This window comes from Oryza sativa, chromosome 12 (genome assembly GCF_034140825.1).
Source record: "Oryza sativa Japonica Group chromosome 12, ASM3414082v1".
NCBI classification, from domain to species: domain Eukaryota; kingdom Viridiplantae; phylum Streptophyta; class Magnoliopsida; order Poales; family Poaceae; genus Oryza; species Oryza sativa.
The window spans coordinates 19,623,159-19,650,048 of NC_089046.1; the positions used below are offsets into that span (position 1 = coordinate 19,623,159).

General features: G+C 39.3%; 4 protein-coding genes across 6 annotated transcripts; 2 read left to right on the forward strand and 2 right to left on the reverse strand.

Moving 5' to 3' along the window:
- Positions 1 to 3,548: 3,548 nt before the first annotated feature.
- On the reverse strand, positions 3,549 to 8,516 carry LOC4352280 (cyclin-A2-1-like). Its single transcript, NM_001423513.1, has 12 exons — positions 8,422 to 8,516; positions 7,173 to 7,484; positions 6,765 to 7,068; positions 6,032 to 6,138; positions 5,746 to 5,838; positions 5,052 to 5,185; positions 4,783 to 4,858; positions 4,607 to 4,683; positions 4,474 to 4,507; positions 4,228 to 4,377; positions 4,005 to 4,139; positions 3,549 to 3,908 (listed from the first exon to the last, which is right to left on the reverse strand). The coding sequence occupies exons 2-12, from the start codon at positions 7,476 to 7,478 to the stop codon at positions 3,852 to 3,854; spliced, it is 1,473 nt and encodes a 490-aa protein (NP_001410442.1). The 5' UTR covers positions 7,479 to 7,484; positions 8,422 to 8,516; the 3' UTR covers positions 3,549 to 3,851.
- A 3,873-nt stretch (positions 8,517 to 12,389) lies between these two features.
- LOC4352281 (phosphoserine phosphatase, chloroplastic) lies at positions 12,390 to 16,079 on the reverse strand. Its single transcript, XM_015763881.3, has 8 exons — positions 15,973 to 16,079; positions 15,308 to 15,534; positions 15,078 to 15,210; positions 14,867 to 14,974; positions 14,254 to 14,347; positions 13,753 to 13,902; positions 13,624 to 13,677; positions 12,390 to 12,986 (listed from the first exon to the last, which is right to left on the reverse strand). Exons 2-8 carry the CDS (start codon positions 15,528 to 15,530, stop codon positions 12,861 to 12,863), a joined length of 888 nt encoding a protein of 295 aa, XP_015619367.1. The 5' UTR covers positions 15,531 to 15,534; positions 15,973 to 16,079; the 3' UTR covers positions 12,390 to 12,860.
- A 198-nt stretch (positions 16,080 to 16,277) lies between these two features.
- Positions 16,278 to 21,094, forward strand: LOC4352282 (deaminated glutathione amidase, chloroplastic/cytosolic). Of its 3 annotated transcripts, none has more exons than XR_010738461.1 (10): positions 16,278 to 16,532; positions 17,448 to 17,584; positions 18,301 to 18,429; positions 18,845 to 18,903; positions 19,577 to 19,689; positions 19,831 to 19,923; positions 20,059 to 20,172; positions 20,493 to 20,575; positions 20,667 to 20,718; positions 20,801 to 21,094. XR_010738461.1 is itself a non-coding variant. In XM_015763880.2 (10 exons), the coding sequence occupies exons 1-9, from the start codon at positions 16,320 to 16,322 to the stop codon at positions 20,706 to 20,708; spliced, it is 972 nt and encodes a 323-aa protein (XP_015619366.1). In that variant the 5' UTR covers positions 16,279 to 16,319; the 3' UTR covers positions 20,709 to 20,718; positions 20,801 to 21,094. The 3 variants fall into 3 exon arrangements, 1 of the variants encoding a protein (XP_015619366.1); XM_015763880.2 differs by having other exon boundaries at positions 16,279 to 16,532; positions 20,070 to 20,172; XR_010738460.1 differs by having other exon boundaries at positions 20,667 to 21,094.
- Positions 21,095 to 23,220: 2,126 nt separating this feature from the next.
- LOC4352284 (DNAJ protein JJJ1 homolog) lies at positions 23,221 to 26,754 on the forward strand. The gene is made up of 3 exons (XM_015763883.3): positions 23,221 to 25,017; positions 26,272 to 26,330; positions 26,461 to 26,754. Exons 1-3 carry the CDS (start codon positions 23,323 to 23,325, stop codon positions 26,528 to 26,530), a joined length of 1,824 nt encoding a protein of 607 aa, XP_015619369.1. The 5' UTR covers positions 23,221 to 23,322; the 3' UTR covers positions 26,531 to 26,754.
- Positions 26,755 to 26,890: the final 136 nt, after the last annotated feature.

The window sequence follows — 26,890 nt, forward strand, 5'->3', positions numbered from 1 at the left end:
TCGAACAAAAGGAAAATGAACTGGACTTTTTTTTGTAAGATCCATGGAAAATTTTCCTTGGTGCTGCTTTGAAACAAAGTAATGGACATTTGAGATCCTACAAAATTTATATGGAACTGTTTAGTCTACAAAATTTATATGGAACTGTTTAGTTCATGGGAATTTTGAACGATTTCTTTCATTAGGCTGGCCCTCATGGGAACCATTTTTTTTATCTATCTATCTCTTTTTTTTTAAGTATGCAGATAGCATAGGTGCGAAAGTTTTCATGGGATTTTTTCGAATTTGAAGTCCCACCCATGCTATGAACCGAATTTCCCCTTTCAAAAATTCCTACATTTTATTAATCCATAGGAATTCAAGTAGACAAGCCACCTCAATTCTTACACTATTCATGTTATTACTACTAGTTGGACGCCTGTGCGTTGCAATGGCAATTAAAAAAAAAAGAACCATGCCGTGGTTAAAATTATTTTCATTATAAAATCTTCAAGTCATTATTTGTCACCATTAGAAAATTCCCTTGTTTTATGGCTTGAGGTTGGGGAAGGGATATGTCTGGGGACCCACTTACCACCGTCTTTAGGATCTTTAAAGAAGAAGTATAGATATTTTACCAAAAGAACCAAGTTAACATGGTGTCACTGAGTTTTTTTATTTGCTTGGGCATCCACAGGCCATAAAGTCATTTTACAAGTTAGAACCTACCACAAATAGTACACATGCCCACGTAGCACTTTATGTGTCGAAGAATTGTATCAGGTCAAAGGACATACTTGGACAAAATGAAACGTTAGGGGGCATCTCCTATTAGTACTACAAATTTTATTACAAATTCTTTTCCTAGAACTAGTTTAGCTATTCTTAGAAAAGATAGAAAAAAAATCAGAGAATCTCCCTCTCCCTGAACTCACAAACACCACTCCAGCACTGTTACGAGATATTGTAATATCATGGATTCTAGTTTGGCCTCCTCCAAATCATGAATTTATTTTTCAAGATATTATTTTTCCCTCAATTTTGCAGGATTAACCGGTTTTTCATTATTTTAATGGAAATATACCCATGTCATAATATTCACAAATCATAACTAATCAGGATGTGGTGCAGTTTTGTCCTATGGTTTTTCCTAGGCCATGTGAGGGTGCTCCTATTATTAAGATTATAGGGTTCGATAGGTATCTACCACATCTTCGGCCTCATCAGTTGGCGTAGAGTTAATTATATGCCGGCTTATTAACAAAAAGAATAATATGTAGGTAAAATTTTATATACGTATCTAACGATTTACTACATTTGTGTCAAAATAATTGTAATTCTAGATTGTTTAGGATATATTAAGATTTGATTAGAAAGAATAAGGTGCATCTCATTAAATGGTGTATAGATAAGAGTGAGATGGTAGTTGATGGTACAATAGGAAGAAATGTGACTTTCAAGGTAACTTTGATTCATCATGATTTTCATTTAGTTAGGAGGAAATTAAGGACATACGAAATTAGACCCTCCGTAATAAACTACTCTATCCGTCTCATTTTAAGTGTAGTTGTGAGTTTCTATGTCCAACGTTTGACCGTTCGTCTTATTTGAAATGATTTTATGATTAGTGTTTTTATGTTGTTAGATGATAAAACATGAATGATACTTCATGCATGACTTAATTTTTAAAACTTTATCATAAATTTTTCAAATAAGACGGACGGTCAAACGTTGAACACGAAAACCCACTACACTTACAATGGGACAAAGGGAGTACAAAGCATGAGTAGAGTGCATTTTCTTTCAGCGTTCGATTCAAATCTTGAGTACTGTTATTATTGTACTCCCTCCGTCCCAAAATATAAGCTTTTTTAGCTATGAATCTTGGCAACTATGTGTCCAGATTCATAGCTAAAAATGCTTATATTTTGATATAGAGGTAGTATTACTTCAGAACAGTGTAGCAACAAACTCATAACAATGTTCAAACAATTGCTTCTCAACTATGAAAATATAGGATTCGTTTCCAGGACTTACAAACTAGCTAGTTTTCCTGATGAACGGCGTTTTTCTCAAGTCAACCATTTGCAAAATAAAACCTTTTCAAGGCATTGATGCCATTCTCATCCTCAACAACAGGAAATATTTGACTTGAATGTGATTCAAGAGTCCAGGAAATCTTACAATAAAGACTAGGCTTGAATGCAAGTTTTTGTTTGTAAAACCTTTTTATAACGTTTTAAAAATAAACCCTCTAGTATTCTTCTTTTCAAAAGTATACATTTTGGCCATGCTTGCTACCAAGACACACCACACCCAATTGCATCGTAAAAAGGTAAAATAAAATAAAAAGATTCTTAAGGAGGGAAAAGGAGTGTAACAAGTCAAGACAGAAGATAGCTGCATTGACAGATGAGTATTTTCTAGATTTTTTTTTCAGGTCTGTTATGTGTTGTCAATTAATGATTTTAGCTGTTTAGGTGGCAGTTGTTCTTGATGGTTATATATATTTTAAGTGTGACATTGCTGCCCATTGTATATTCTGCTTCTATCATTTCAAAGATTGGTCTGCTGAAGATATTGAGTAAGCAAAAGATGGGAGTAAAAAATGAATAGGTAACCAAACATGTTTCACTTTTATGTACTGTTATCTCAAATACAAAATTTTTCAGACTAGTGTGAAGATTTAAAATAGTTTGAATGACTTTGTTGCTCTTTTCTTTTACTACCACCTCCGTCCTAAAAAGACCGCAATTTTATACTATTTATATCCAACAATTGACCGTCCGTCTTATTTGAAAAAATTTTATGATTAGTATTTTTATTATTATTAGATGATAAAACATAAATAGTGCTTTATGTGTAACTAATATTATTTTTAATTTTTCGTAAATTTTTTAAATAAGACAGATGATAAAACGTTAGACATGAAAACCCACAACTGCACTAAAAATTAGAAGGAAGTAGTACATAGGAAAATAATCATTTATTCAAGATATTACAAAATTGTCAGTGTCTGGAAATTTTAGAGCTGTTTATATTAGTTGAGCCTACATTTGGAGTAAGAAAGAAATAAAAGATAGATTTGATAGAGCAGCACGCACGAACAGGATGTTTGTTATGCAAAACTCAATTGAAGAGAAAATAACTTGTATATAAATCTTTTCATGCACTGTTTTTTTTGTCATCAATCTAGTTGGTTGAAGTTAAAAATTTAAAATCCTAAAACTATTGCATATGCAGGGTGCTAAATTATCATTTAGATTCAAAGAGATGGCAAATCCTAACATCAAATATTCAAATTTAAGTGTATCATATGATAAAAATTACCTCATAACCATTTCAGTTCACTTTTATCGCCTGGCGAATTCAATTCACTGATCAGATTTATGGGTTAGTACTTTGAATTCAGATATTCATGGGTTAGTGCTCGGAACAGCAGTTTGCTTCCTCCTAGATGAGACCCAGAGTTTATATGTGATCAAGATCAATTGAAACAAAACATCCCAAAAGTGACAAGAACCTTGTTTTTTTAAGATAATAGTACCTTGTTTTTCTAATAACGGAATAACATAATCTCGGTCAAACCAAGCAACCATTTGTTATACAAGCAGGATCATCTTACAATTATCAACCCAAAGGCGGCAGCCTACACACAGTGAGTGTTTTCTTACAATTATCAACTAAAGGCATACTTAAGGTCAAACAAATGCAAGCTATCTCTCCTTTTCTTTTTCTTTTTTTTTTACTGCACGACTCTAAAATGGTCGGGAAACAACACTTCAGGACAACACAACAAATCAGAAAGCAGTCATGGTAATGACTGCTGCTAACGGTTGTTGATTAACAGGAAACTGATACCATTGCCTTTGTCAGCTGAAGAGTGACTGCCCCAGCTCCGGTGATGTCAGGTTGGCTACACACTCAAACTGCACACGAAGTACAATTAAATGGTCACAAAAGATGAACAAATGACCCTTTTTAGTCTAGTACCTCAAGAAGCTGGTGAAGTGGTGATCATGTACCTTTTGTTGCCTATACTTTTCACGTATAGCATTGAGAGGGCAATTACTGGTGTTATGCTGCAGTTCCCGTAGAGCACAGACACATATTTGAATATCAGAGCTTTTGTAAGAAGTGTAGTGCTCAAGAGTATGATTCTGTAAAAAGATACCAAGGTTGAAGATTAGAAAAAATGTTTTGGGGTGATACAGAGGTCGATATAGTGCATATCCTTGTTATACGAACCCATGGAATGTCAGATTGGTCAAGTGTCCATCTTGCAAGAAAGACTGCAGATGCTGCCACCACTGAAGGAAGAAATTTGAGGAAACTGTAATCGATCAGGGTCAGCTCTGCAAGATAATTGGCCAGATATCCCAAGGTAATTGAAGGAACCTGGAAATACAGTTTGAAAATTTGGCGTTCAGGGATATACACATAAAAGGAATGAATGAAAATTGTAGCTGATAAAAGGTCGGGTGCCAATCTTACATTACGAGAAGCCTGTGCGGCTCTAAGGAATCTCCTGATAAAATATAAAGAAAAGCAGGACGGTCATGTTAGTGATAGAACCACAACTTAGATTGGACAAGAAACACCATATGTATGTGGTAACCAAAACTACCTGAGAAATGTTTTTGTTGTTGGAACAGATAGATGAAACCCCATATCATTAAGCACCAGGCCCTCCATTTTCAGCACCTATTGAATCAGGGGGATATCATATCAGCAATGGCAGTTCAATGGCTCTTCTATATACATAAATTAGCAATTTCTTCAGACATCACATTAAACAAATACCTCAGCTTTTGTGTATGTATTGTCAGTTATGAAACAAAATTCTTCAACACGAGGAGCACATATCTCTTCATATTTCCTATAAAAAGAAGGTAGACTTAGCAATACTTCCAATGACATGAAGACAACATGCAATTCCAATGACATGAAGACAACTTGCAGAGTTGTTAGCTTGTACTTTACATTAGCTACAGACTAAGCTGCATCAGCAGCTAGGTAAACCTTTCTATGGTACATTTTGGGAAAATCACATATATGTATCCAAAACTTACGAGGCAATCAGCATGCTTGTTATTCCAAGAAGTTGGAGTTTCTGTCTTTCAATATAATGTTGAGAAAGAAATCGGTCAATAAGATTAATGGTTAGGTAGAGTGTGTCTGGCACAAGCTTATATTCTTCAGAAACCTGAAATGAAGACAATATACAGAACTTCATAAGCTCAGAAGTCATGAACAGTTCATATTATTAAATTAAAATGTACAAAGGATGATCATGGTTTATTATAACAAAAAAGAAAAGGCAGATTCTTCGAATTTTGCAAGAAATGTATAAAGCTTGCTTCTGATGCAGAAGCCAACTACTCATATTCTCACCTCTTCAGTATCTCAGGCTCTCCGCTAAATGATGAGAAGAGTGATTTTATAATCCACAACTTATTCAATTATCTCATATAAACTTTTCATCATTGAAACTATGGTACTTTCAAAGGGAAATGCAAAGGACAAATGGAAAAAGTATAAACAATAATGATTCAATAGAAAGAATGTTCTTGTAGGCTTTTAACCAGATGCAGCATCCAGTATGTAACATTCACATGTAACTATGTATTTCATGTTTGAGTTGCACATACATGAGTTTCTATGTGACATGCAGCGAGATGCTAACGGCCTAACAATAAACGGCTTAAATTCGTTTGAAAAGATAGCAGGGCAGTTTATGTGCAAATTACATCAAGAGAAATCAACCTCAACAAGCCAATCAATGAGAATGCCTCGCATGCCCTTTGTGATGTCACGTTGCAAAGCCTCCATGTAATTTGACCTGGGTCTTCTGATAAGCTGGGAATGGCATAAGCAGAAGATGGAGTTTGAATTCAAACAAGAAGAAAGCACCAATAACACAGGGATGAAACACAACCATGAAAAACTGAAATTACTTTTGTCATACTAGAATGTTTGAAATATGAAGAAACCATGAGCATGTTAAGACAGTAAACAAGATTTTGTTTTTCATCAAAGAACAAAAACATACCTCAGAGGCCATCAGATTTGTGTATATCTCTGAAGCATAGGAAGCACACATTTGAGGATTTCCATTATCATTGTCAATATCTATAAAACCTAAACCACTAGAGTCACCTGGAACAAAATAAATGACTCTTTAGCAATCAGCAGTGTACAGAAAAATTTATATTCATGTTTTTCTTGATTATGACTAGCAAAATACCCGTGCATTGCAAGGGGATTACAGTAAAGCCCAAAAAGCAAAATAAAATTATTACCACTCTCTAATCATCATATCATATTTGGTACAATTGTATACATGTAAGTCGAGCTACACAGTTGCTCTAGCGATAAACAATTGGTATAAATTATCCACATTGTATTTGATTTATATAGTGGACACTGACATCATAGGCCCACATGACACTGGCAGAACCACCACCACCACTACCAACATCTGCAGTAGTAAGTACAGATTATCTACGAATATCTCAGAAGTCAGCAGTGTACAGAAACATTTATAGTCATGGTTTTGTACAGAAACATTATAGTCATGGTTATCTTGATTCTAAGTTCTGTGACAACAGAAAGACAATCAAGAGTATGTTCCTGATAGAAGTGATTGACAACCGGTAGATAACATGACACGCTAAGGGATATATGAATCTTTTTTATAGAATTAGCTGACTTGAAAAGAAAAATCAGTAAGTCCAGATACTCATTGCTAAAAATAAGCACGCAACGTATGCAAAATAACTAACCAGGCTTGGAGTCAGCGAGTTCATGTTTATCCATGGCGTTTCTTGCCTCAAAGAATGCCTCATGGCAATTACTGTCCCTGTTTCGCTCAATATTCTGCAATGACAGTAACCCCTCGTTTTCAAACAAATTTGTGGGTTCCTCTGCTTTTGCCAAAAGCTCCACCTTTTGAGTTTCTTCAGAACTTTTAGAATCAATCACAAATGAAGTTCCAGCAACAGCCGGAGGGGGTAGCTTAGGAACCTTCTTTGCACACTGCTTTTTGCTCGGGATTTGTTTCACCCTTTGGGTGGGCTTTGACTTTTGCTGGAACAAAGGAATAACCTTATCACTCCATCAACAATGTTCATGGAAAATAAAGGTCTAAAAATCATAATAGCATAATGCGATAATGCAGCAGCTCTTGATACCTGCAGCTTGCTCGTGGTGGTGCAATTTTTGGATGAGTTGGCACAGCCGATGTTGGTTACATCCTTGAGCACTGTGCGCCGTTTAGGCTGAGGAGCTGAAGTTGCAGTACTTGCACTAGTGATTTCATCCAAAGCTCCCCTTTTTGTCTTTCCTTTTGCTGTCTGCTTTCGTTCAGTTCTTGCGGGTAGTGATACGGAGGGAGCAAACCCAAACCGTCCACGATTTGCAGCAGCTTGAGCTCGTGTGATTCGACCACTGGGTGCTTGGCAAGCAGTAAGCACCGGATTTTCCTTCCTTCCAGCCATGTGAGCCTGAATGTGTTAAAAGGAAAAAAAATGACATAAGAAATTGTGCAGTTTTGACGCAAAAAAAAGAAAGAAAGAAATTGCACAGTGAGCAATGAAGATATCAACCAAGGCAAATAACTTTATGGAGCTGAATGAGACGGTGTATTAAGCATTAAGTATCAGTGTGAAAAAGAAATCGAACAAGTAGATGCAATGCAGACATAAAACAGTATCAGATCTTATTTGCAAATCTAACAAGATCATATTTACTCACAAGTGCACAAGTTAAACCAAAATTATTCAGTCCCTTCGTAGCATAATTGAGAGAAATAATAGATAATCCCAGGGCATACAGATCGGAATTAGCAGTCAGTTGGCACAAATGTTTACAGTTATGATCTATAATTCAAATCTGAAACCAGATTTATTTGTCCATTTCGTTATGTGCAAAAAAGGCAGCGCTTTCTATAGATTTTATGGCGTTCTTTAAACAAAAGTCCCTTCTAAAACTGCCTTGCAAAATGCCATCTTCATATTCAGGTTAGATTTCCTAACACTTTTGTTTTCTTTCATGGCGTTGAACAGATGCAAAATTAACCTTATGCACCAGATTGTGCCAAGAAACCCTCCAAGTCAAGCTACCATCAGATACTCAACTAAAAACTCACTTTTTTTTTCAAAAAGGATGCCACCCAACCTTAGCCCTAAAGCTGAAATCCTCGCAAACGTTACCAACATGGACCAATCTACGCACATCCCCCATCCTCAGACGCGCACAGATCAAGCAGATCTACCACACAGACGACGGGGCAAGAAGCCAAGAACCCCCCACGAGCGCCGCGAAAATCACCAATGCGTACCAAGAACCCCCAAATGCAAGACCAAATCAAGAACCCCCCACCCCACCCGGCCCCAAATGCCAACCCACCCAAAATTCCCGGAAACAATCGGAGTCACCCACCCCCTCTGCGCGGCGCGGGCACCCGGGACACGGAGAGGCGCTCCCCCGTCCCCCGCGGCCGCCTGCGGCGGCGAGTAGTGCCCTAGAAAAGTAAAAAAAGGGAGTCGCGGCTGCGGCTGCGGCGGCGGCGGCGGCGGCGGCGGCGGAGGAAAGGGGCCCCCTCCGGATCCGAGCCGAAGAGGGGGTGGCGGAGCACGTCTCCACGCCGCCGGCGGCAGGCGGCGGCGGCGGCGGCGGCGACCGGAGCGGAGGTGGGGGTGGAGGCGGGGGGTGGCGAATGGTGGTGGTCTCCTCCCCTTTTTGAAGTTTGAAGGCGTAGGCGGGATGGGGGAGGAGGATTGAGGAAGAAGCCGAGAGCGAGATGGGGAGGGGGCTTGGTGGGCCCGGCCCGTCAGGGACCCGGAAAAGGGAAAGTGGGGTTTTGGGCCTATATATACGGATAAGGCAACTTTTGTGGCCCTAGAAAGGAAGGTGGCTTTTTTAGTTGAGTACGTACGGCCCATGTAACATGTTTGAGCCCGGTCCATTTTACTCTCTTTTTTTTCAATAGATGACGTTGTTGACTACACATATTTGACCATTCGTCTTATTCACAATGTTTATGCAAATACATGAGATATAAATAATGCTTTAAATATTTTTAGTGATAAAACAACTCACAACAAAATAAATGATAATTGCATAAATTTTTTGAATAAGACGAATGGTCAAACGTATACCCAAAAATCAAAAGAGGTAGTAGGTAGTAGTGGACTTGGCTAGCGAAAAAACTTAGAGGATAGCATTATTCGCAACCTTGCAAAAGTTTTAGGGCTTCTTTAGGAACGCGGGAATTTTTTTATTAAACTTTTTGTAGGATTTAGTTCAATTACTCCATTCCAAGGGAGTCATTCGCTGAAAACACAATCTATGTGCGAAGAGATAAAAAAAGGGGGTAGGGCTTTTTCGGAACGTAGAAACAATCTGTTTAACTGCGAAACTTCCCCATTCCAAAGAGACCTAAAGTGCATTTATAGTGTGTAGACCATGTGTTAATGTAGTGACTCCTATTATAGATACAAAGGCGAGCCCACGAGATATTTCCAAGTTGGGGCAAACATGTTGAGATCTGTAGCAGATATTCCAGTGGGACCCGATGAACATAAAGATGAAAAGTCGTGTCACCAACATCCTTGTAGGCGTGTACCTCCCTCGACTCCTCGAGCCATAAATATCATGTTCACCACTGGCTTGCCTTATTGGCCAGAATGGAGTAGAATCACTCTTGATCTACTCCTTCCGAACATTCATGTGTCCATAGCCATACCAAAATCTATCTCTAATTTTAAACATCCAAAGTCTAGTACATTATATCACCTAAACAAAAATCTAGAGATCCAAAGCATATCATGAACAAGGGGGGAAAGGCAAGGAGGGGTTACCTGGTGAAGGTCATTGGGATCCATGCACTCATCATTCCCTTGAAGGAGCGGAGAAGAAGAGGAGAGGAGGATAAGAGGAGTGGAGGAGAAGGATGACATCACAAGAGGCGGGTGGAGGAGGGGGAGAGAGGAGAGGATAGGTGAGGAGATGAGGATATTTGGGCCGGTAATTTTAAAGAAGTTTTTGATCGGTCAAGAGAGAAATTCAAATTTCATGGGCGGGAATGTTGAAATATTGTTAGAGACCAATTAATGACTCGGATGGTAATTAAAGGGTGAGCAAACACGACCAATTCATAAAGCCATCTCTAGTATGGTACTTATTAGAGGTAGTTTTGACTTATACCACTTGAAAATAGGCATTCATAATTGTGAACCATCTCCAGATAAATTCTAGAAAAAAGTTATTTGAGGAATTAAAAAGAAGCCAAGATAGGAATGGGATAAATCGATATATGTCGATGACATTATGACAACCTTTGGGTAATTAATACTTGGTTGAACTATTTCATTTATCTAGTCAAGGGATAATCAAAGAAAAGAACATGCATTATTTGAATCATTTTCTTGTAGGATACAACCTTCATAAAGGATAAGATCATCCAAACAATAATGAAAGGTCACCCCATCAAGATTATGAACAATTACATGGTTAAATGAATGTTAGATTTAATATAAGAAATGTATATGGTAGGGTAAATATGAATGTCAGCTTATGGATAAAGGAAAGGATATGAGAGGGGGGAGGGGATTAATCAATAATCATGGACTACTGGTGAAAAGAGATGAAGATTCAACTAAAATGGCAAAGAGTTTACATGAAAATGGTTGTGAGAAACTGAACAAGAGTTTGCATAGGGGATTTAAATACCTTATTGCATTCAAGACATTGAAGAGGTAGACATTTGTGAAAGCAATCCCCTTGCCTCATCTCGGGAATGTGCTCAATGCTTTTGTGTCACCTTGGTATATTGGTTGAGTTCAATAAAAACTTCCATTATCTAAAAAAATCTCCTTGCCTCAAAACTGGCAAACACAAATTGTTTGAAGAAGTTCCAAGAATTAGTCTAATCCACATAGGTGTATTAGGTGCTCTTTTCATTCTTTAGTAGATCTTGACTTTAGTCCAATACTTCCCTAGTCGTTCCTCTCCAAGCGGAATTCCCTATTCTTCTTCACTTTTTGTAAGAAGACTTCTTTCCTTTCAATATGGTATAGTACTAGTAGTTAAGGTTATAATCTCACCTGAAATCAAATCATTTCTGATTACGAAACATAATCCTATATACTTACATGTGCTCTTTTGAATGTTTGCCAATATCCGTTGCTTTATGTTGAGAATTCTAACTTTGCTAGCATCGAGTTGTTTCATTCTTGTTTTTGAGATAGTTTGTTGGACACTCAACACACATTACACTTAGGCCACACACACATGCACATCCTCTTGACATGATTTAAATCTGTTGGAGGTACCAAACACCCCCCATAGTGCGGGCGCATGCATACCCACTAAATACATGCCTTAAATTCGTGGGCACCGATACAAAACGTAGAATTTAAATCCTAGCAATGCCAAGTGCAAAAACCACACTACCCAGCTAGCAGTCACAAGATGCCAGCTTCCATTTGTCGTTTCATGTTGAAACTAAACTGGCAACAGAGATGAATATGATCTAAAATTGTATGGTAAATGATAGCTTGGTTCGAGGAAAAAAATCCAAATGGGAGGTTGAAATTAAACCCAGGTGGCATTTAACTACTTGGATCTTCTCCCTGTTTGGAAGCGGGCCTTTGAGGCCTTTCATAATTCACAATGCAAGGCACGCATAGGAGGAACCTCAGAGTGCCACCTAAGATGAGATAACAGGTGTCCAAACCTCTCTTCCCTCTGCAAGCTTTTTAGGTGAGGAACTCCGTTCATCACTAGGTCCCGAGAAACCTCACAAAACCATGGTCCCCCACATTCTCTCTTCCACGACAACACGAGTCCTACGTGGCACAATGAATCCATGCGAGACGGTGGCGTACTGTGAACGGCCTGATAGCCTTTCTTGCCTAAGCAATATGACATGCCATCTCCAATGAAGGTAAGCTCTGTCTCACTGACTCTCCTAACAATTGATCTTGCCAATGCCAAGCCTCATCCAAGAAATAATCCAACAAACTGTTGTTTAGGCTTCAAGGTTTTCAAGGACTAGAACTGAATATTCTTATCGAGGAACATTACTATTTCAACCTCCCTAGCTCCGCAAAAACCCTCTGTAGATACAAAATTTATGTATATATAATTTGTTTTGTGTGGTGCAAAAGCTTATGTTCAGACAAAACATGCAGTGAATTTCAACTTTTACATATACTTGTACGCAATAGATTCCACTCAAAATATGAGACATTTCGAATCCACATCTGACCAATTGTAGAGATTGCTCAAATGAGGCTATACAAAATTTACACAACAATTTTGACAAATATTCACAACAAGATCACTATAAGTTCCAATGAAGCGCACAAACAACAACAACAACAACAACATTACAACACCACCACTAACAACAAAAGGCCAAACTTTTGGAAATCTGATCGGTGCCAAGATTCTGTACAGAAAAGTTTGAAGTTAACCGAGTCACACAATTCCTCAATTCCAAGTTTCCAACACAAGTAGGAGAGAAAGAAAGACAAGCATACTATAAAAGCTTTCACATTACAACATCTGTGAAGGCATCAATCTAGGGTGACATCCTCCCTGTTCTGAACAGGCCAATGATAAATCACAAAACAACACACAAGGTAAGTATTGACACTCTGGAATCTTGGTGCCATTGGCTTGAAAAGGAAAATTGATAGAAAGATAGAGGAATTTTTAACTGAGATCAAACACCTTCGCTTGACACATGTTATTACTATCCCTGTTAAACGCCTTGACATGTGTAGCTCTGATTCTCTGAAGTGCTTCCATGGACAGTTATTTACTCATCAATAGACAAAATAAGAACTGGTGGTTTCTAGGAAAAAAAAAACCTAAACCAAATAGCCCATTAGTTCGTCAAAATCAAAGATCAACCAATCGGCTTTTGATGCAACCGCTTCCCTCATCTGCACACCAGCATAGCAGATAAACAAGTCTGCTCCATTAGGTTGCCGAGCCTGCACACATGAAAAACATAGTTTAAGATGTTTCTGAAGTTCCATCCACACAGAAGTTCCTTTATGATATACCAACAGTTAACCAATACAAAATTATGAACTAATCTACTCATGGAGCCAATACAGCGATACAGCATCACCATGCTAAAATCAGAATATGAAGGAAAAAGTTCATTGCAAAAGCTCATATCAAAATATGAAGGAAAAAACCATGCATCTCATTAGTCAAAGTAACTGAGGAAGAAAAATAGTTCGACCCCTTTTATGTTTCCTTTGCTAAATGAAATGAAAGCATAAATAGTTTGTTAACATGAGAATGTTTCTCCTACATATACACGTTAATACATACTATGAACATCAACAAATTTGTCACGATTTATGTGAACTTTAAAATTCAAATTGGCCATTCAGTCTCTTATTGATTTGGAATTGGGATGGTCTTCCTTAGGTATCAAAATACTTTGTATTCCTAAGGTAGTAGTGTAATACATGTGTCAGTATATGTGGTTTTGCATTTTCTTGCTAACATTTATCCCATTTTTTTTTGTGGCAGCAGTGTACTCCTAACATATAATGAAAATGGTAATGCTATGCCTACTGTAGGGCTATCATTGTTCTATGGACACAATAATAGTACCTCAAGATCAGTTGCACCATCTCCAACCATAAAGAGTGTCCTGTAACCACACTTCTGCACACACAAAGGTACATAAGCAATGTGCTTAATAAGCAGCAACATGGCAGAGTGGAGAGTTAAAATCAGAACCTGTCTTATGTTTTGAACTGCTACAGCTTTGCCTCCACTTCGTGAAGTAGGCTCTGAAGGGTCAAAACCAACATACTCTCCAGAAGTTCCAAACAGTAACTGGTTTGCAAAAATATTTTCAGGAGGAATGCCGAGCTGCATTGCAACAGGCTGATGGAAAGAGCAAAGGGTAAGTCAAAGACTGACTCTGGGTGAAGAAATAGCAACTTGAAAATAGCTAAAGCTTGTCATAAACCAGGAGTGTAAATGCATCAAAAGAAATATGGATCAAATATTTCTTGCCACAACCTTCCTTTGTTCTTCCAATTTTTTTGAAATCGGTTCCTCAAGAGGGGGCAAAAAACATCACATAATACTAAAGCAGTGGACCTATTCAAAAGTTAAAGTAAAGATTGGAGCTGAAAACAACAGAATGTTGGCGGAGTAAAATCAAAGTATAGCACGTACGGTGACTTTCCTGGAATGTCACTGGGAAAGCATCCAACAATGGAATCATTATACCTTGATCATCTGTCGGAAGCCTCCAGAAACCAGGTACACATCAACATTTTTAGCTTTCAGCATCTTAACAAGCTCAGCAATTCCAGGAGATATTCTGTCGATAAAATGTCATTTGCATAAAATATAGTAGGATGTGAAGGCTAGATACAATCAACGCAATACATCCAAGGAACATGAACGTTGTGTCTGCTTGACGCACAAATATCTAGATAGATCATAGTTTGTAGCAAATTTATAAAAAAAGTCAGGGTCAGTTTCTTACGAGAAACAGCTAATATTTGAACAACGAGCTATATAAATTCCTGTTTATTTAGAATAAACAAGAAGTTATCAAGTAGTTCTGTTATTCTGTATCCAATTTGAAAAAAAATAAAACATGAAAACGTGTGGAGAAAAGGATTAAAAACAACTTAGTATTCTCTTATGGCATGGCCATCCCAAAAATGGAAACATAGTAGCGATTTTATTTTTTGAGAAATGCAGAAGATCTGTGTATTTTCACTGAAAGTTATACAAAACAAAAGAAAGCAAACCATCTAGTTCTGGCTAGTAGTAACTACAGCCCCCCCAAAGGCTGAAACACCTAAGAATCATTAGATACTTAGGAGCTTACCTTGGTGGCCGCTTCTCCATGCAGTCCTCAACTTGCCCCAAAGATGGCTTGAACAACGATAGCCGAGCAGCTAATGCCTTTTCAAACGGAACTGACCCAGTCATCGCCCTGGAAATGTTTTTTTTTTTTCAAAAAATAAAATAAAAATTGAACGCTTGAATGGAAATTTCCATGGATTAATTGGCAAAGCTTTAAAAGTCAGCATCTTTACTTAGCCGTCCATTCAGCAACCGCTTGGCCTGCCCCACAGAAGTCCGCGAGCTCATCGATACCCTCGTCCAAGCAGACCGTGCTGTCAACATCGAAGCACACCGCGTCAGCATTGCACCATGCCCAGATAACCTCTGGTGAAAAGAGAAGAAGCATGCACGGTGTTAGGAGACTCAGGCCTGCATAGGCACCATAGCATGACCACACAAAACTAAAGGTTTCCAGCGATACCTTTCAAAGGCAGGGAGCTCTCTGAATTAGGGGAGGACATACTTTTTGGTACATCCAGTGCTGCTGCTATAAAACTCGGACGATTTGAGCGTTTAACACCGCAAAACGACGGGTTGGCGTAGCCAATTGCTAAACGTGAACTTAGCGTAGGCCGAGCTGATGAAAAACGAGGAACGCGAAAGGACTGCCGCGGAGAGATACACTGACTAACCATTTTGGCCATATACCTGCAAGCAGCAAATCAAGTGCAAATATGCAATGAGCAAATTACTGCGACGGAAGCACGCATTACTAAATTACCGAGAACAAAATAATGTTGTGTCAAGGAACAAAATGCATGAGATTGTACATGCATTCAGCTGCTCTACACCCTTTTTAAGGGATACACAAAATTCAGAGAAAACGGCTAGATAAGAAAAGCAGCGCACAACATGTTCATCCATCATCACCTCACCAACGAAGTTGTTCCCAACTATCAGATCAACCAATAATCTAGAGTTCCTCCCTAAACCGGATCCAGATGCATCCGTAATCTCAGAGCTCTAATCAGACAGATAAAACTTCTGCGACATTCTTGAGGCACCACTACCACCCAAATCATCCGCCCAACCCCGATCCTAGTCTTGCAGCGAATCTGCGAGGAAAGGAACAGCAAGTGGTCTCACCTTTAGATACGAGCGGCCGCGGCGGCGCTGACCACCGTATCGCCGGCGGCGAAGGCGGCGGCGGCGGCGGCGAATGGGGATACTAGTTGGCGAGTGACCGGATGGATGCGTGGGCTCGCGGAATCGAACGGTGGATAGAGGCAACGGCCGTGCCGGTCCGACGGCCAGGATCCGTCCACGTGTCCTCCCGCCCGCGCTACGCGCACCCGGGCAAGTCTACTGTCTACCCCACTCGTCGCGCTTCAGAGTCACTGACATCTGGGTCCATAGCAGAGTGGGCCCACATGTCAGTGACTCAAAGCCATGTGAATTAAGGTAGTGAGGGGATCTCAATCCTCTCCTCGCATATGGCCTTGGCCTCCCTCGCCGCCGCCGCATCGCTCCTCCCCGCCGCCGCGGCGAGGTCACGCGTGTCGCTCGCCCGCTGCCGCGGGATGGCCTCCTCGTCGTCACCATCTGCGGCCGCGGGGGCATCGGCGGCGGCGAGGGTGGGCGTGGTGCAGATGACCTCCGTGGGGGACCTCGACGCCAACTACGCCACCTGCTCCCGCCTCGCCAAGGCAAGCGCACCTCTTCAACTGGTCGCCGTGTATATTTCCTCAACTGCGGCGAGCCTGCTTGCTCTGCTCTGCTGCTGTTGTTAGTGGGGTTTTGGTGGGGAAATCCTCGCAAAAAAAAAAAAAAAAGAAGAAGCTGCAATTGATATGCCATATGCTCTTGTTTTGTGGATAAACGTTAAGCAATGTGATGGTTCATCGGTGTAGAATGGATGGATCCGAGTGGGAGCTAAGCTTTGCTGCCTTTGTAACAACTGTATTGATTGGCTTCTGTTTCAGGGAACGGGCAGGTGAATTTGTAGAGCATTTGTGATTGAATGGTGATGCTTTTGTTACTACAATGGGATTGTGCGGACGCAACCATGCGTTGTTATTGTAGGGGAAAACAAATATATTCCATCCGTTTCATATTATATGACGCTTCGACTTTTTTTCCTAGTCTAAACTTCTTTTAAGTTTGACTGAGTTTATAAAAAAACATAGCAACGTTTTCAACACAAAACAAACATGTTATCAAAATATATACAATGCTAGATTTCATGAAACCAATTTGGTGCTGTCGATGCTTCTAAATTTTTTTATAAACTTGGTCAAACTTAAAAGAAGTTTGACTAGGAAAAAAAGTCGAAGCGACTTATAATATGAAATGGAGGGAGTATTATTTATAGATGATCGATCTTTTCAGAATGGAAATGTGTGATGTGTGTTGTGCCCAATGTTGATTGATGTTCATAACCCTGTACTCCAGAGCATCTTGAAAGCTCATCCTCACCGAGTCGCTGTATAATTCATGTCTAAATCACTATTTTTTTCTGTCTGTAGGTAGTTCTGAAATCTGAATTGTACTTCCATTTTTTTTTTGTTCTTCTGTTTTGTTGGGTAATGCCAAGGGGACTAACATAGAGTCATTTTCTTCAGGAAGCAGCATCCTCTGGTGTCAAATTTCTTTGCTTTCCTGAGGTATTCTCATTCATAGGCTCCAAGGATGGCGAGTCTATTAAGATTGCTGAACCATTAGATGGCCCAATAATGCAGAGATATTGCTCACTTGCAAAGTTAGTAAGAACAAACTTGCTGAATTTCCATTTTGCCATTACATATAAGTGCCTCTTCATAGGAACCCCTTTTCTCAATTTACTTTATTTATTAGAGTTCACATTATATGACATATTAAATTTAAGTATTTAGTATTTTGTGTTCTCAATCTTGACTTCTGTGCCTTACAATTGTACAAATGAATCTTCTGATCATTTGTTCAGTATGAACATTTGGTCAATCTGTTAACTTAGAAATTGTTTTGGCTTATAGAAAGAATGAAAATCTATCTAATGCTCTGTAATTTCCAGTTTAAGGACCAGTGTGCACTTGTCGTGCTTATTTTGAAAGCTACCGCAAATAAGTAAATTTCATAACTCCCAGTGCCCTGTTTGGTAAATTAGACTGTAGCTTAACAACTCCTGTCATGTAATAGTTTAATCCTTCTAATTTCCTCTAGCATGAACCTTTGATATGCGATTCTCTGATATATTTTGTTATGTGGAGGCAGAACACAATAATACCACTTTCACAACACAATCTAGAAAAAAGAACTAGCCAAATATCAAAACATGCATATATGATATATGATGACTAATCCATTCCACCACAAGGCCAAATGGAGACTAGCTGTGTCTTGAGTCTTGAAACATATTTCTCTTGTATTTTTTAAGGATTTTATTTGGTTATCGGATAGCACTTTGAGTCCTTGACTTAACATAATTTCATCCTGCAGGGAATCAAGTATGTGGTTGTCTCTTGGAGGGTTTCAAGAAAAGGGTCCTGATGATTCACACCAGTACAATACTCATGTACTAATTGATGATTCTGGAGAAATTAGGAGCTCATATCGGAAAATACATCTGTAGGTGCTTATTCTTTCTCAGCTCTTAGGAGAAACATGCCTTCAAGAATTTTCTAAACAGTTTACTTGCGATGCCTATTTTAGGCATTCTTAGAATTTTAACAGTAGTTTTTTCAAGTTGACATAGTAAGGGCATGATATTTGATGCTATGCAGTTAAGTACTAGAAGTTTCATATGATTGTTGGTTCTAACAAGAGAACATTTATCTTACAATAGCCATGGATAAAATAGATTTATGAGAAATCGTCACAATATCCCAGAAGTATATTTCTGCATTACTTTACTGTCTAAATGGTGAAATTTTTGGTCGTACGCAAGACAACTGTTGCATCTTTCTTCGTTTCTTCTTGCTTGTTATGGTACACTGCAACATCTCATTGTTCAGATATTCACCTTCACATTTTTACGCTGAAGGTTTGATGTAGATGTACCAGGCAATATGGTGTACAAGGAAAGTCGTTTTACGACAGCAGGTACTGATATATTTCCTGATATTTTAGTTTTGTCATATTGGGATATGTAAATTTTTAGAGTTAGTTCTAAAATATCACTTAACCAATTGTACTTTTATATTTCAAATCCCCCTGCGGAATGTTGTGTTTGTCACATAAATTATTCTAGAATTAATTTATTATACCTAAATTATCAACAGTTTCTTGATGTACTTTTTAATATGCTCAATTAAGTGTCATAGTCAATGTACCACTACCACAATATCAGTTCAATATTCAGTCTTAGAACAAATTTTTATGAGATGTTTTTGGTCTGCACCATCCTGCACTATCTTATTAGTTTCTGTTCTTCTAGAAGTTACTCTGTTATAGAACTCATTTTTTTCACATTGAACTATTGAAGCCTATTTAAGCCAACTATCTGATTTCTAGTGCACATGACTCTCGACAAGATAGTTTTATGAGCGCAAGATGGGACACTAACTTATGCTTCTACATAAACTTTAGTATGCATTGCATATCCTTGGGTCAGGCATTATCAACTGAAGCTTTTTTTCTTCTGAAGCCAAATATAAACTGACTTGATTGAAAAGTGATTGAAACTAATACTGCAATAGTGATATCATGGAGTGAGACATACGTCGGGTTGCAGTTGATAACGCTATATGTGATGGTGTATTTATTTATTTATCAGGTGATACTGTCGTTGCAGTGGATAGTCCTTTTGGACGACTTGGGCTTACTGTTTGCTATGATTTGAGATTTCCAGAGCTTTACCAATGTTTGCGCTTTAAGCATCAAGCTCAGGTAGTGATTTATGGCATTATACTGACATAAGTTTTTCCTGATTGCCTTATCCTAAGCATACCTGTCATATCTCTGAGGAAAGCTCAGGTGAATTGCATATTGTTTTCCAGTATTCTTCTAATATGCCAGTGACCTTTTTAGGTCTTACTAGTACCATCCGCGTTCACAAAAGTAACTGGGGAGGCGCACTGGGAAATTCTTCTCCGAGCTCGTGCCATTGAGACACAATGCTATGTATGCAAATCCTAACTCTTATAAGTCTTTCACTTTTGCAGACACATCAGGCTGTTTCATATGGTTGGGAGTGTGATCAATAATATAAAATCCACCATATATGCATTACATATTTGTTATTGTTAAATTTTCAAGATTTGCAATAGGTTATTGCAGCAGCTCAAGCTGGAAAACACAATGAGAAAAGAGAGAGCTATGGTGATTCTATAATTATTGACCCATGGGGAACAGTTATAGCTCGACTTCCAGGTATATCTCTTCATTTTGTTACTGTCTTCTATCAGAAATCTTCTGTTGATATTTTGAAGGTTTTCTTGAATTTTATCAGCACCTTGTACCTTGACAACCACCAAGATTTTATTGATCTTCTGTTGAACTCCTCAACAATATTTGCTAGCACTGAAGTTTGAACTTGTCCTGGAAAATATTGTAGTCTGCCATTACCATACTGCATTTATCGTGTTTGTATTTGTTCAAATACAATATTCTGAAATTATGTGGAACGAGTGTGTCACAGTATGCCCGTTAAATATCGTTCTGAGGAATTAATCATCAAACTTTGGCTACAGACCGGCTGTCCACTGGGTTTGCTGTCGCAGATGTAGACTTGTCAAAAGTTGAGGCTGTGCGAACTAAAATGCCAATCTCTGAGGTAATACTCTCATGGAGATGCTGTTTGCTTCTGTCCAAGAAACACCATTTAGTTGTGTTCTTCAATAACAGTTTATCATCTTATTTTGTAGCACCGGAAGTTTGACAGCGTCTGGAAAACCTCATCACTGTAATAGTATAGAGGTCTTGCACGCCTCCTTTCTCTTTCTTTTTTCTTTAGAGAACAGTCGACCTATTATTTTGTGTATCAAATATCAATTGCAAGGCACACATGATGATCCAATGGTTTGATCGGCGGTAAACTTCAATTGCGAAGCCATGGTTGCTGTGAGGTTTCTTGGTTTGAAGAATTCCTGGTTCAGTGGAACTTCAAGATCCCAAATCCCCAATTAGGCTAGGAATGATTTGTCAGACCAAATAGTCCATAAATAATAGTGTTGGCTTGAACGCGACGCCACCAACCTAGGACATTTCAAATAAGTGATTGCCATTGAATCTAATGTAAATTTGTTATGGTACATTTGTTGATAAATCAAAGCTTGGATTTTTTTTTTGGTTACTGCAGAATTGTTTATAAATATAGTCCACACATACACTTGACCACATCAGGAAACTCTTCTAATGTATACATGACTTATAAGGGCACCCGCAATGGTTATCTATAGGCTCTCTACAAGAGATCCATGTCAGCATATTTTTCTACTTGGAAGAGATTAAATGAAGAAAGAGAGAGAGCAAAGTTATCTACTAACCTGGAAATAGTCTATAGAAAAAAACGAGGCAATGGATTAGAGAGCTATAGATACCCATGTAGGTATATCATTGAAGTGGTTTACTATTAATCTAGTCTATTACTGAGATGTACATGTTTTATAGATAACACCTTACTTTACCATTGCAGGTGCTCTAAATGATGAAACAAAAAAAAATGACAGATTGGCTGTGAATAGTTTCTGAAGTATCTTTAAGTTTTAAAAAAATGCACATGAACTATCTCCAACCAAATATGCTCTTTTATCCTTGTGTGGTGGAGTTCAGTCTTGATTTTTTGTGAAATAATATATATCACTTATTGTTAAAATTTTTAGAAATTCTATTAGTATTTTTGTTGCAGCTAAGGAGGAGAACAAATGAGTAAGAATATCTCCTTGAGGTATTATATTCTAGTAATTCAGACCATGCCCACAGAGTAAGCATAGCTCTCTCACGTGTTATTGTAAATAGTATACTCTAATCATCCACCGTACTCCAAAACTTTAATAAGCAAAATTTTTAAACTTTGATCATTCATAACTTCTGGTATGCTTAGCTTTTTATTTAGAAAAAAGAATGGTACGCATGGAATTGCTTAGGCAAAATACTATCATAATATAGCATAAATTTATTATATTTTATAATTTTGTTATAATATAAAATTGATGATCAAATTTTCAAAAGTTGACCGAATCTTCTTCTAAACATCAAACGTTTATAAATAGAGGGAGAATAAAAAAATTTTAAAAGTGAAAACTGAAAAAGAAATGTTTGCATTTAACTCAGCTGCAACTTCTCTAACAACGGGGATTGCCTGCTACTGCTAGTGCTAATGTTTGCTGCCGGCCTGCACCAGCAGTACTGCAGAGGATCTGCACTCCTCTAATGCTATCCCTAATGTAAATGCTGAGAGAGAGAGAGGGAGAGAGAATATAGGAGGATATTATTTGTTTTTCTTTCATGTTAACATGGTGTTGAGTGATGTTGGAGTGTAGGTGTGGTTGCATAAATTAATTTGTTAAGGTTCAAATTCAGGTAACCAAACTAGGTAGTTTTTTTTTCTTTTGAGGTTTATGGATTTTTCCCTAATGTCTCTTTGTTGTGTTAAAAGTGGCGTATTCGTAGATATATATAGCGCGCTGTGCATCCTACATTTGTATTAAAAAAATGATATTATTTAGTCCTAATATGGATTTTGGTGTAGGTCCATTATTTAGCAAATGCTTTAAGCATTTTAATTGCATGCAACTAATTGAGACTTCCTTTGAAATGGGGTGTTTCAAAGAAATTGAGCTGATTCGTTTTAAAATTCCTATAAAATTCTTGCGTTTAAGCACCAATCCTTTGAGGGATATGATCTTTTTCGTCAAGAACCAATTCTTTGCTAAGAGGAAATATTTTGAAGAATATTTTCAAGAAAAAGATAATCTCTCTAATATTTTTTGAATAAGCCTTTTGTCAGAGTGCTAGCTTTACTGCCAATCAACAACGTGATGGCTGGCGTATCAGTAGCCATGTCATATGTGTAAAGTGTTTGGATTTAAAGATTTTATGGAATGCCAAATTTTGTTTAAAAGGTAAAAATTTCTCCTTCGCCAATATACGAAGGGCCTCATTGTTTGGCTGATGCTTATGCTTATAAGCTAAAATTTAAATTTTAGAACTTGATTTTGAATTTATTTTTTTTTCGTTTTTCATCGTAGTTTATTTTACAACATCTGTTTTTATTTAGTCGCTAAAGAGAAGTGCATAAAACATTTACCGACAAATATTTTTTATTGGTTAATAACCGATCCGAATAAGCATACGAATAAGGGAAACAATATTCGAAATTAGTACGAAAGAGAAAACAAATTACAAACGGATTTTATTACAAACCCGTTTCTACCTCTTTTTTTTTCCCTCTTATTACAGAGAGGTTAGATTAGAGTTAGGCTCGCCATTAAACAACACTCATCTCCCCCTCCCCCTTGAAACCCTAGCTCCGCTTCGCCGTCGTCCTCCTCCTCCTCCCCGGCGGCGGCGGCGGCGGCCATGGCGTCCGCGGCGGCGCCGAAGCGGTGCTACTACGAGGTCCTGGGCGTCCCCCGCGACTGCTCCCCGGCCGACATCAAGCTCGCCTTCCGCCGCCTCGCGCTCTCCCTCCACCCCGACAAGCAGCCCCCCGGCTCCGACGTCGCCGCCGCCACCGCCGCCTTCCAGGAGCTCCAGCACGCGCACTCCGTCCTCTCCGACCCCCACGAGCGCTCCTACTACGACTCCCACCGCTCCCAGATCCTCTTCTCCGACCACCACCCCTCCTCCGGCCCCGGCCGCGGCGGCGGCGTCGCCTCCGCCTCCGCGTCCCCCGTCCCCGACCTCTTCGCCTTCTTCTCCTCCTCCGCCTTCTCCGGCTTCTCCGACTCCGGCCGCGGCTTCTACAAGGTCTACGGCGACGTCTTCGACCGGGTCTTCGCGCAGGAGCTCGCCTACGCCCGCCGCATGGGCATGCCCGCCGACGCCGTCCCCACGCCGCCGGTGATCGGGAACCTCGATTCCCCCCACGCGCAGGTCGCCGCGTTCTACAGCTACTGGCTCGGGTTCGGCACCGCGATGGACTTCGGGTGGGCGGCCGAGTGGGACGCCGCGCGGGGGGAGAGCCGCCGGGTGAGGCGGCTCATGGAGGAGGACAACAAGAAGGCGACGCGCAAGGCGCGGCGGGAGTACAACGACGCCGTGAGAGGGCTCGCCGCGTTCTGCAAGAAGAGGGACAAGCGGGTGGTGGACATGGCGCTGAAGAAGAAGGTGGAGGAGGAGAAGAGGAAGGCGGAGGAGGCGGCGAGGAAGAAGGAGGAGGAGAGGAGGAGGAAGGAGCGAGCGATGGCGTACCAGGAGCCCGAGTGGGCGAGGGTGGACGAGGATGAGGCGGCGGTGTTTGAGGACGACGAGGAGGAGGAGACGAGGGCGAAGAGGAAGGAGGAGCTGTACTGCGTGGCGTGTAATAAGAAGTTCAAGTCCGACAAGCAGTGGAAGAACCATGAGCAGTCAAAGAAGCATAGAGATAAGGTGTCCGAGCTGAGGATGGTGTTTGAAGAAGAGGAAGAAGCTTTGAAGGATGCTGAAGAAGAGGAGCCAGAAGAAGTTGATGTGGGGTTTGATTTTCAGCCTGCACAGGAATCAGAGGAGAGTGAATTTTCAGATGCTGCTGAAGAGTTGGCTGACGAGTTGAGCGAGGGATTGGAGGTGCGTGATGAAGAAGAGAAGGGTGATAAGCACTTGGGTAATGGGGAACAAAAGGTTGGTTCATATGATGAAACCAGTGTGTTAGAGGAAATGCTATCGAGGTCTAGGCGCAAGAATAGGAAGAGTGGTTTTGTCGCTCCTCAGGAGGAAGCTTCACCAGCTGGTGCCATGGATGATGATGACGATGAGGATACAAGCTATGAGATTAATAATGTCAAAAAGAAAGGACGCCGGAGACGGGCAGCAAAGAAGGGAGGTACTTATGCTGATAATGGGCAAGGTAGGAAGAGTGAGAATCAGCCTGAGGAATCCAGGCATAATAATGATGAAAATGGTGCTGATGATAAGATGGAAGGTCCATCTTCTAATGAAGACAGTGCTGCAGCAAGTAAAGAAGATCAGCAGAAAGGAAAAACCGGTAATACTAAAAAGAACAAGAAAGGCACAGAAAAGAACACAACTATATCTTCTGAACAAAAGGGTACATCGAAGGGAAAGAAGCAAAAGGTACATTCACATTATTTTCTCCTGTTAACTTCTTCATATTTCTTTTTCATGTATAGTTGGCAGGAAACTTGTTATGAATTTGTGACTAAAACCCATGTATTCTGTTTCTCTGTTTAAGTCAAAGAGCAAAAACTTTTAGCCTCATCAGTACTATGTGAATCACATATGCAGATACCTAGCCGTGTAGGTGCTTCAAGAACCACCTAACTAAGCCACTTATTAGAAATGCTTACGTAAAAGCTGTGCTACTTTATAGAGGAAATAACCAATGTTTTGAATTTTGTGGAATACATGATTAGAGTTGCTTCCTTTGTGAGAAAAGAAACTTGTCCTGAAAATCTTATGATTTTTGCGGGTATCAACACTCACATGTTGGATTGCTGTTGTTTTATGATTTTTTTTCCTTATGCAAAACCCTAAATCTGTCTTTGTGCAGCACAGTAGCAGTGATCTTGCTCTTGCTTTTCACATTTTGGAAAGAAACCTAGAGGATGATTTTGCATAGGTTGAAATGATATTTGATAGCACTGATTAACATAGTGGATAATGAATATTATGCTTTTGTGAAATACTTGTTGGAGACAGCCTTTCTTGGTTTTGTGAAATACTTGCTGGAGACAGCCTTTCTTGGTTTTGTGAAATACTTGCTGGAGACAGCATTTTGTGAAATATTTGATAGCACTGATTTTGTGAAATACTTGTTGGAGACAAGCCTTTTTTTGGTTTCATGTCAATTAGTATATTATGCCTTTTCCTGTGATGTCTGTTAACAGTTTAACTTGTTGATCTATAATTGGCGTATCAGTTTAGCTTTCTGTGTATTTGTTCTAAATTTGTGGGTGTGTACACAGTTGCAAACAGAGTTAAAGAATCTTGGAAGCCCCCCTGGTTTCACTGTTATCACGATTTTCTTATCTTGTTTTGATTAAAAAGTAGATTAGTGCCACCTAGAGCAAAGAGCCCTTCCGTTTGTTCTGTATCATGTAGATGTCTAGTGCAAAATACTTTGTTGGAGAACATACAACTTGAAGCTGCAAATGTGGAAAAGTTTTATACGTACTAATTCACTGTCTACTGTTAGTGCAACCCGATGAGCTTAAAACCAAAATTCGGCCATGCCTTGAGTACCCATGACATGTTTTGGATATATTTTGTGTGGATAATATTGTGCTATGCATTGTCTATAGATTCATAAAATTCTATATATATTTCTGTAAGTAGTTATAACACTTTGAAGCTACCTTCTTGTACCAGGAGGTTTCAAAGGCACCCAGTAATGACTGTGAAACGTGTGGATCAACGTTTGACTCAAGGTATGTACTTGAAGTTCAGCTTTCCTTTTCCTCTCCTTCCCTTTCATTTGCACTTTCCCATCATATGTTGCTATCTTACAATGAAATTGGAAACGCAGTTATGGTTTGTCTCAAATACTTCTTGTTGCAGGAACAAGTTGTTTTCTCACTTGGAAGAAACAGGTCATGCAATGCTGAAGACACGACAGAAAAATCGCTGAAGAGGACAAGAAAGTAGTTTTCTTTTACCGTTTGTCCCAGTTGATGCTGATAGATTAGCACATCGACAAAAAGGCCATATATCTGGTTTATAGCCCAATTTTGATATGTGTAGTAGAGCCGTTTTCTTTCTTCCTGGATTTGTTTCATTGGTTTGTGGTACAGAATGACAAGAACTAATTATTATTATTCAATCGAAATACACACCATCTTGTAATTTTTCTCCCTTTTGGTGCATTGTCTTGTTCAAGAATGAACCATTTTGTACGCGTTTGAGCCTACTGTTGCTGGTGCTCAGCTTCTTTGGAATTTCACCAATAACAGGGACATTATTAAAACAACTCGTATGTCATGTACCATTT

What these genes read in the sequence shown, in the direction of transcription:
- LOC4352281 (XM_015763881.3), bottom strand. Translation starts at nt 15,530, where the DNA reads ATGGCCAAAATGGTTAGTCAGTGTATCTCTCCGCGGCAGTCCTTTCGC. An exon ending in GTTGCTGAATGGACGGCTAA is followed by an intron (nt 14,975 to 15,077) that starts GTAAAGATGCTG and finishes AAACATTTCCAG; the next exon opens with GGCGATGACTGGGTCAGTTC. An exon ending in CAGTTCAAAACATAAGACAG is followed by an intron (nt 13,678 to 13,752) that starts GTTCTGATTTTA and finishes TTGTGTGTGCAG; the next exon opens with AAGTGTGGTTACAGGACACT.
- LOC4352284 (XM_015763883.3), top strand. Translation starts at nt 23,323, where the DNA reads ATGGCGTCCGCGGCGGCGCCGAAGCGGTGCTACTACGAGGTCCTGGGC. An exon ending in CGAAGGGAAAGAAGCAAAAG is followed by an intron (nt 25,018 to 26,271) that starts GTACATTCACAT and finishes TTCTTGTACCAG; the next exon opens with GAGGTTTCAAAGGCACCCAG. An exon ending in GGATCAACGTTTGACTCAAG is followed by an intron (nt 26,331 to 26,460) that starts GTATGTACTTGA and finishes TTCTTGTTGCAG; the next exon opens with GAACAAGTTGTTTTCTCACT.
- LOC4352280 (NM_001423513.1), bottom strand. Translation starts at nt 7,478, where the DNA reads ATGGCTGGAAGGAAGGAAAATCCGGTGCTTACTGCTTGCCAAGCACCC. An exon ending in CCACCACGAGCAAGCTGCAG is followed by an intron (nt 7,069 to 7,172) that starts GTATCAAGAGCT and finishes CCTTTGTTCCAG; the next exon opens with CAAAAGTCAAAGCCCACCCA. An exon ending in CAAATCTGATGGCCTCTGAG is followed by an intron (nt 5,839 to 6,031) that starts GTATGTTTTTGT and finishes TGCCATTCCCAG; the next exon opens with CTTATCAGAAGACCCAGGTC.
- LOC4352282 (XM_015763880.2), top strand. Translation starts at nt 16,320, where the DNA reads ATGGCCTTGGCCTCCCTCGCCGCCGCCGCATCGCTCCTCCCCGCCGCC. An exon ending in CCATTGAGACACAATGCTAT is followed by an intron (nt 19,924 to 20,069) that starts GTATGCAAATCC and finishes GATTTGCAATAG; the next exon opens with GTTATTGCAGCAGCTCAAGC. An exon ending in AGTTATAGCTCGACTTCCAG is followed by an intron (nt 20,173 to 20,492) that starts GTATATCTCTTC and finishes CTTTGGCTACAG; the next exon opens with ACCGGCTGTCCACTGGGTTT.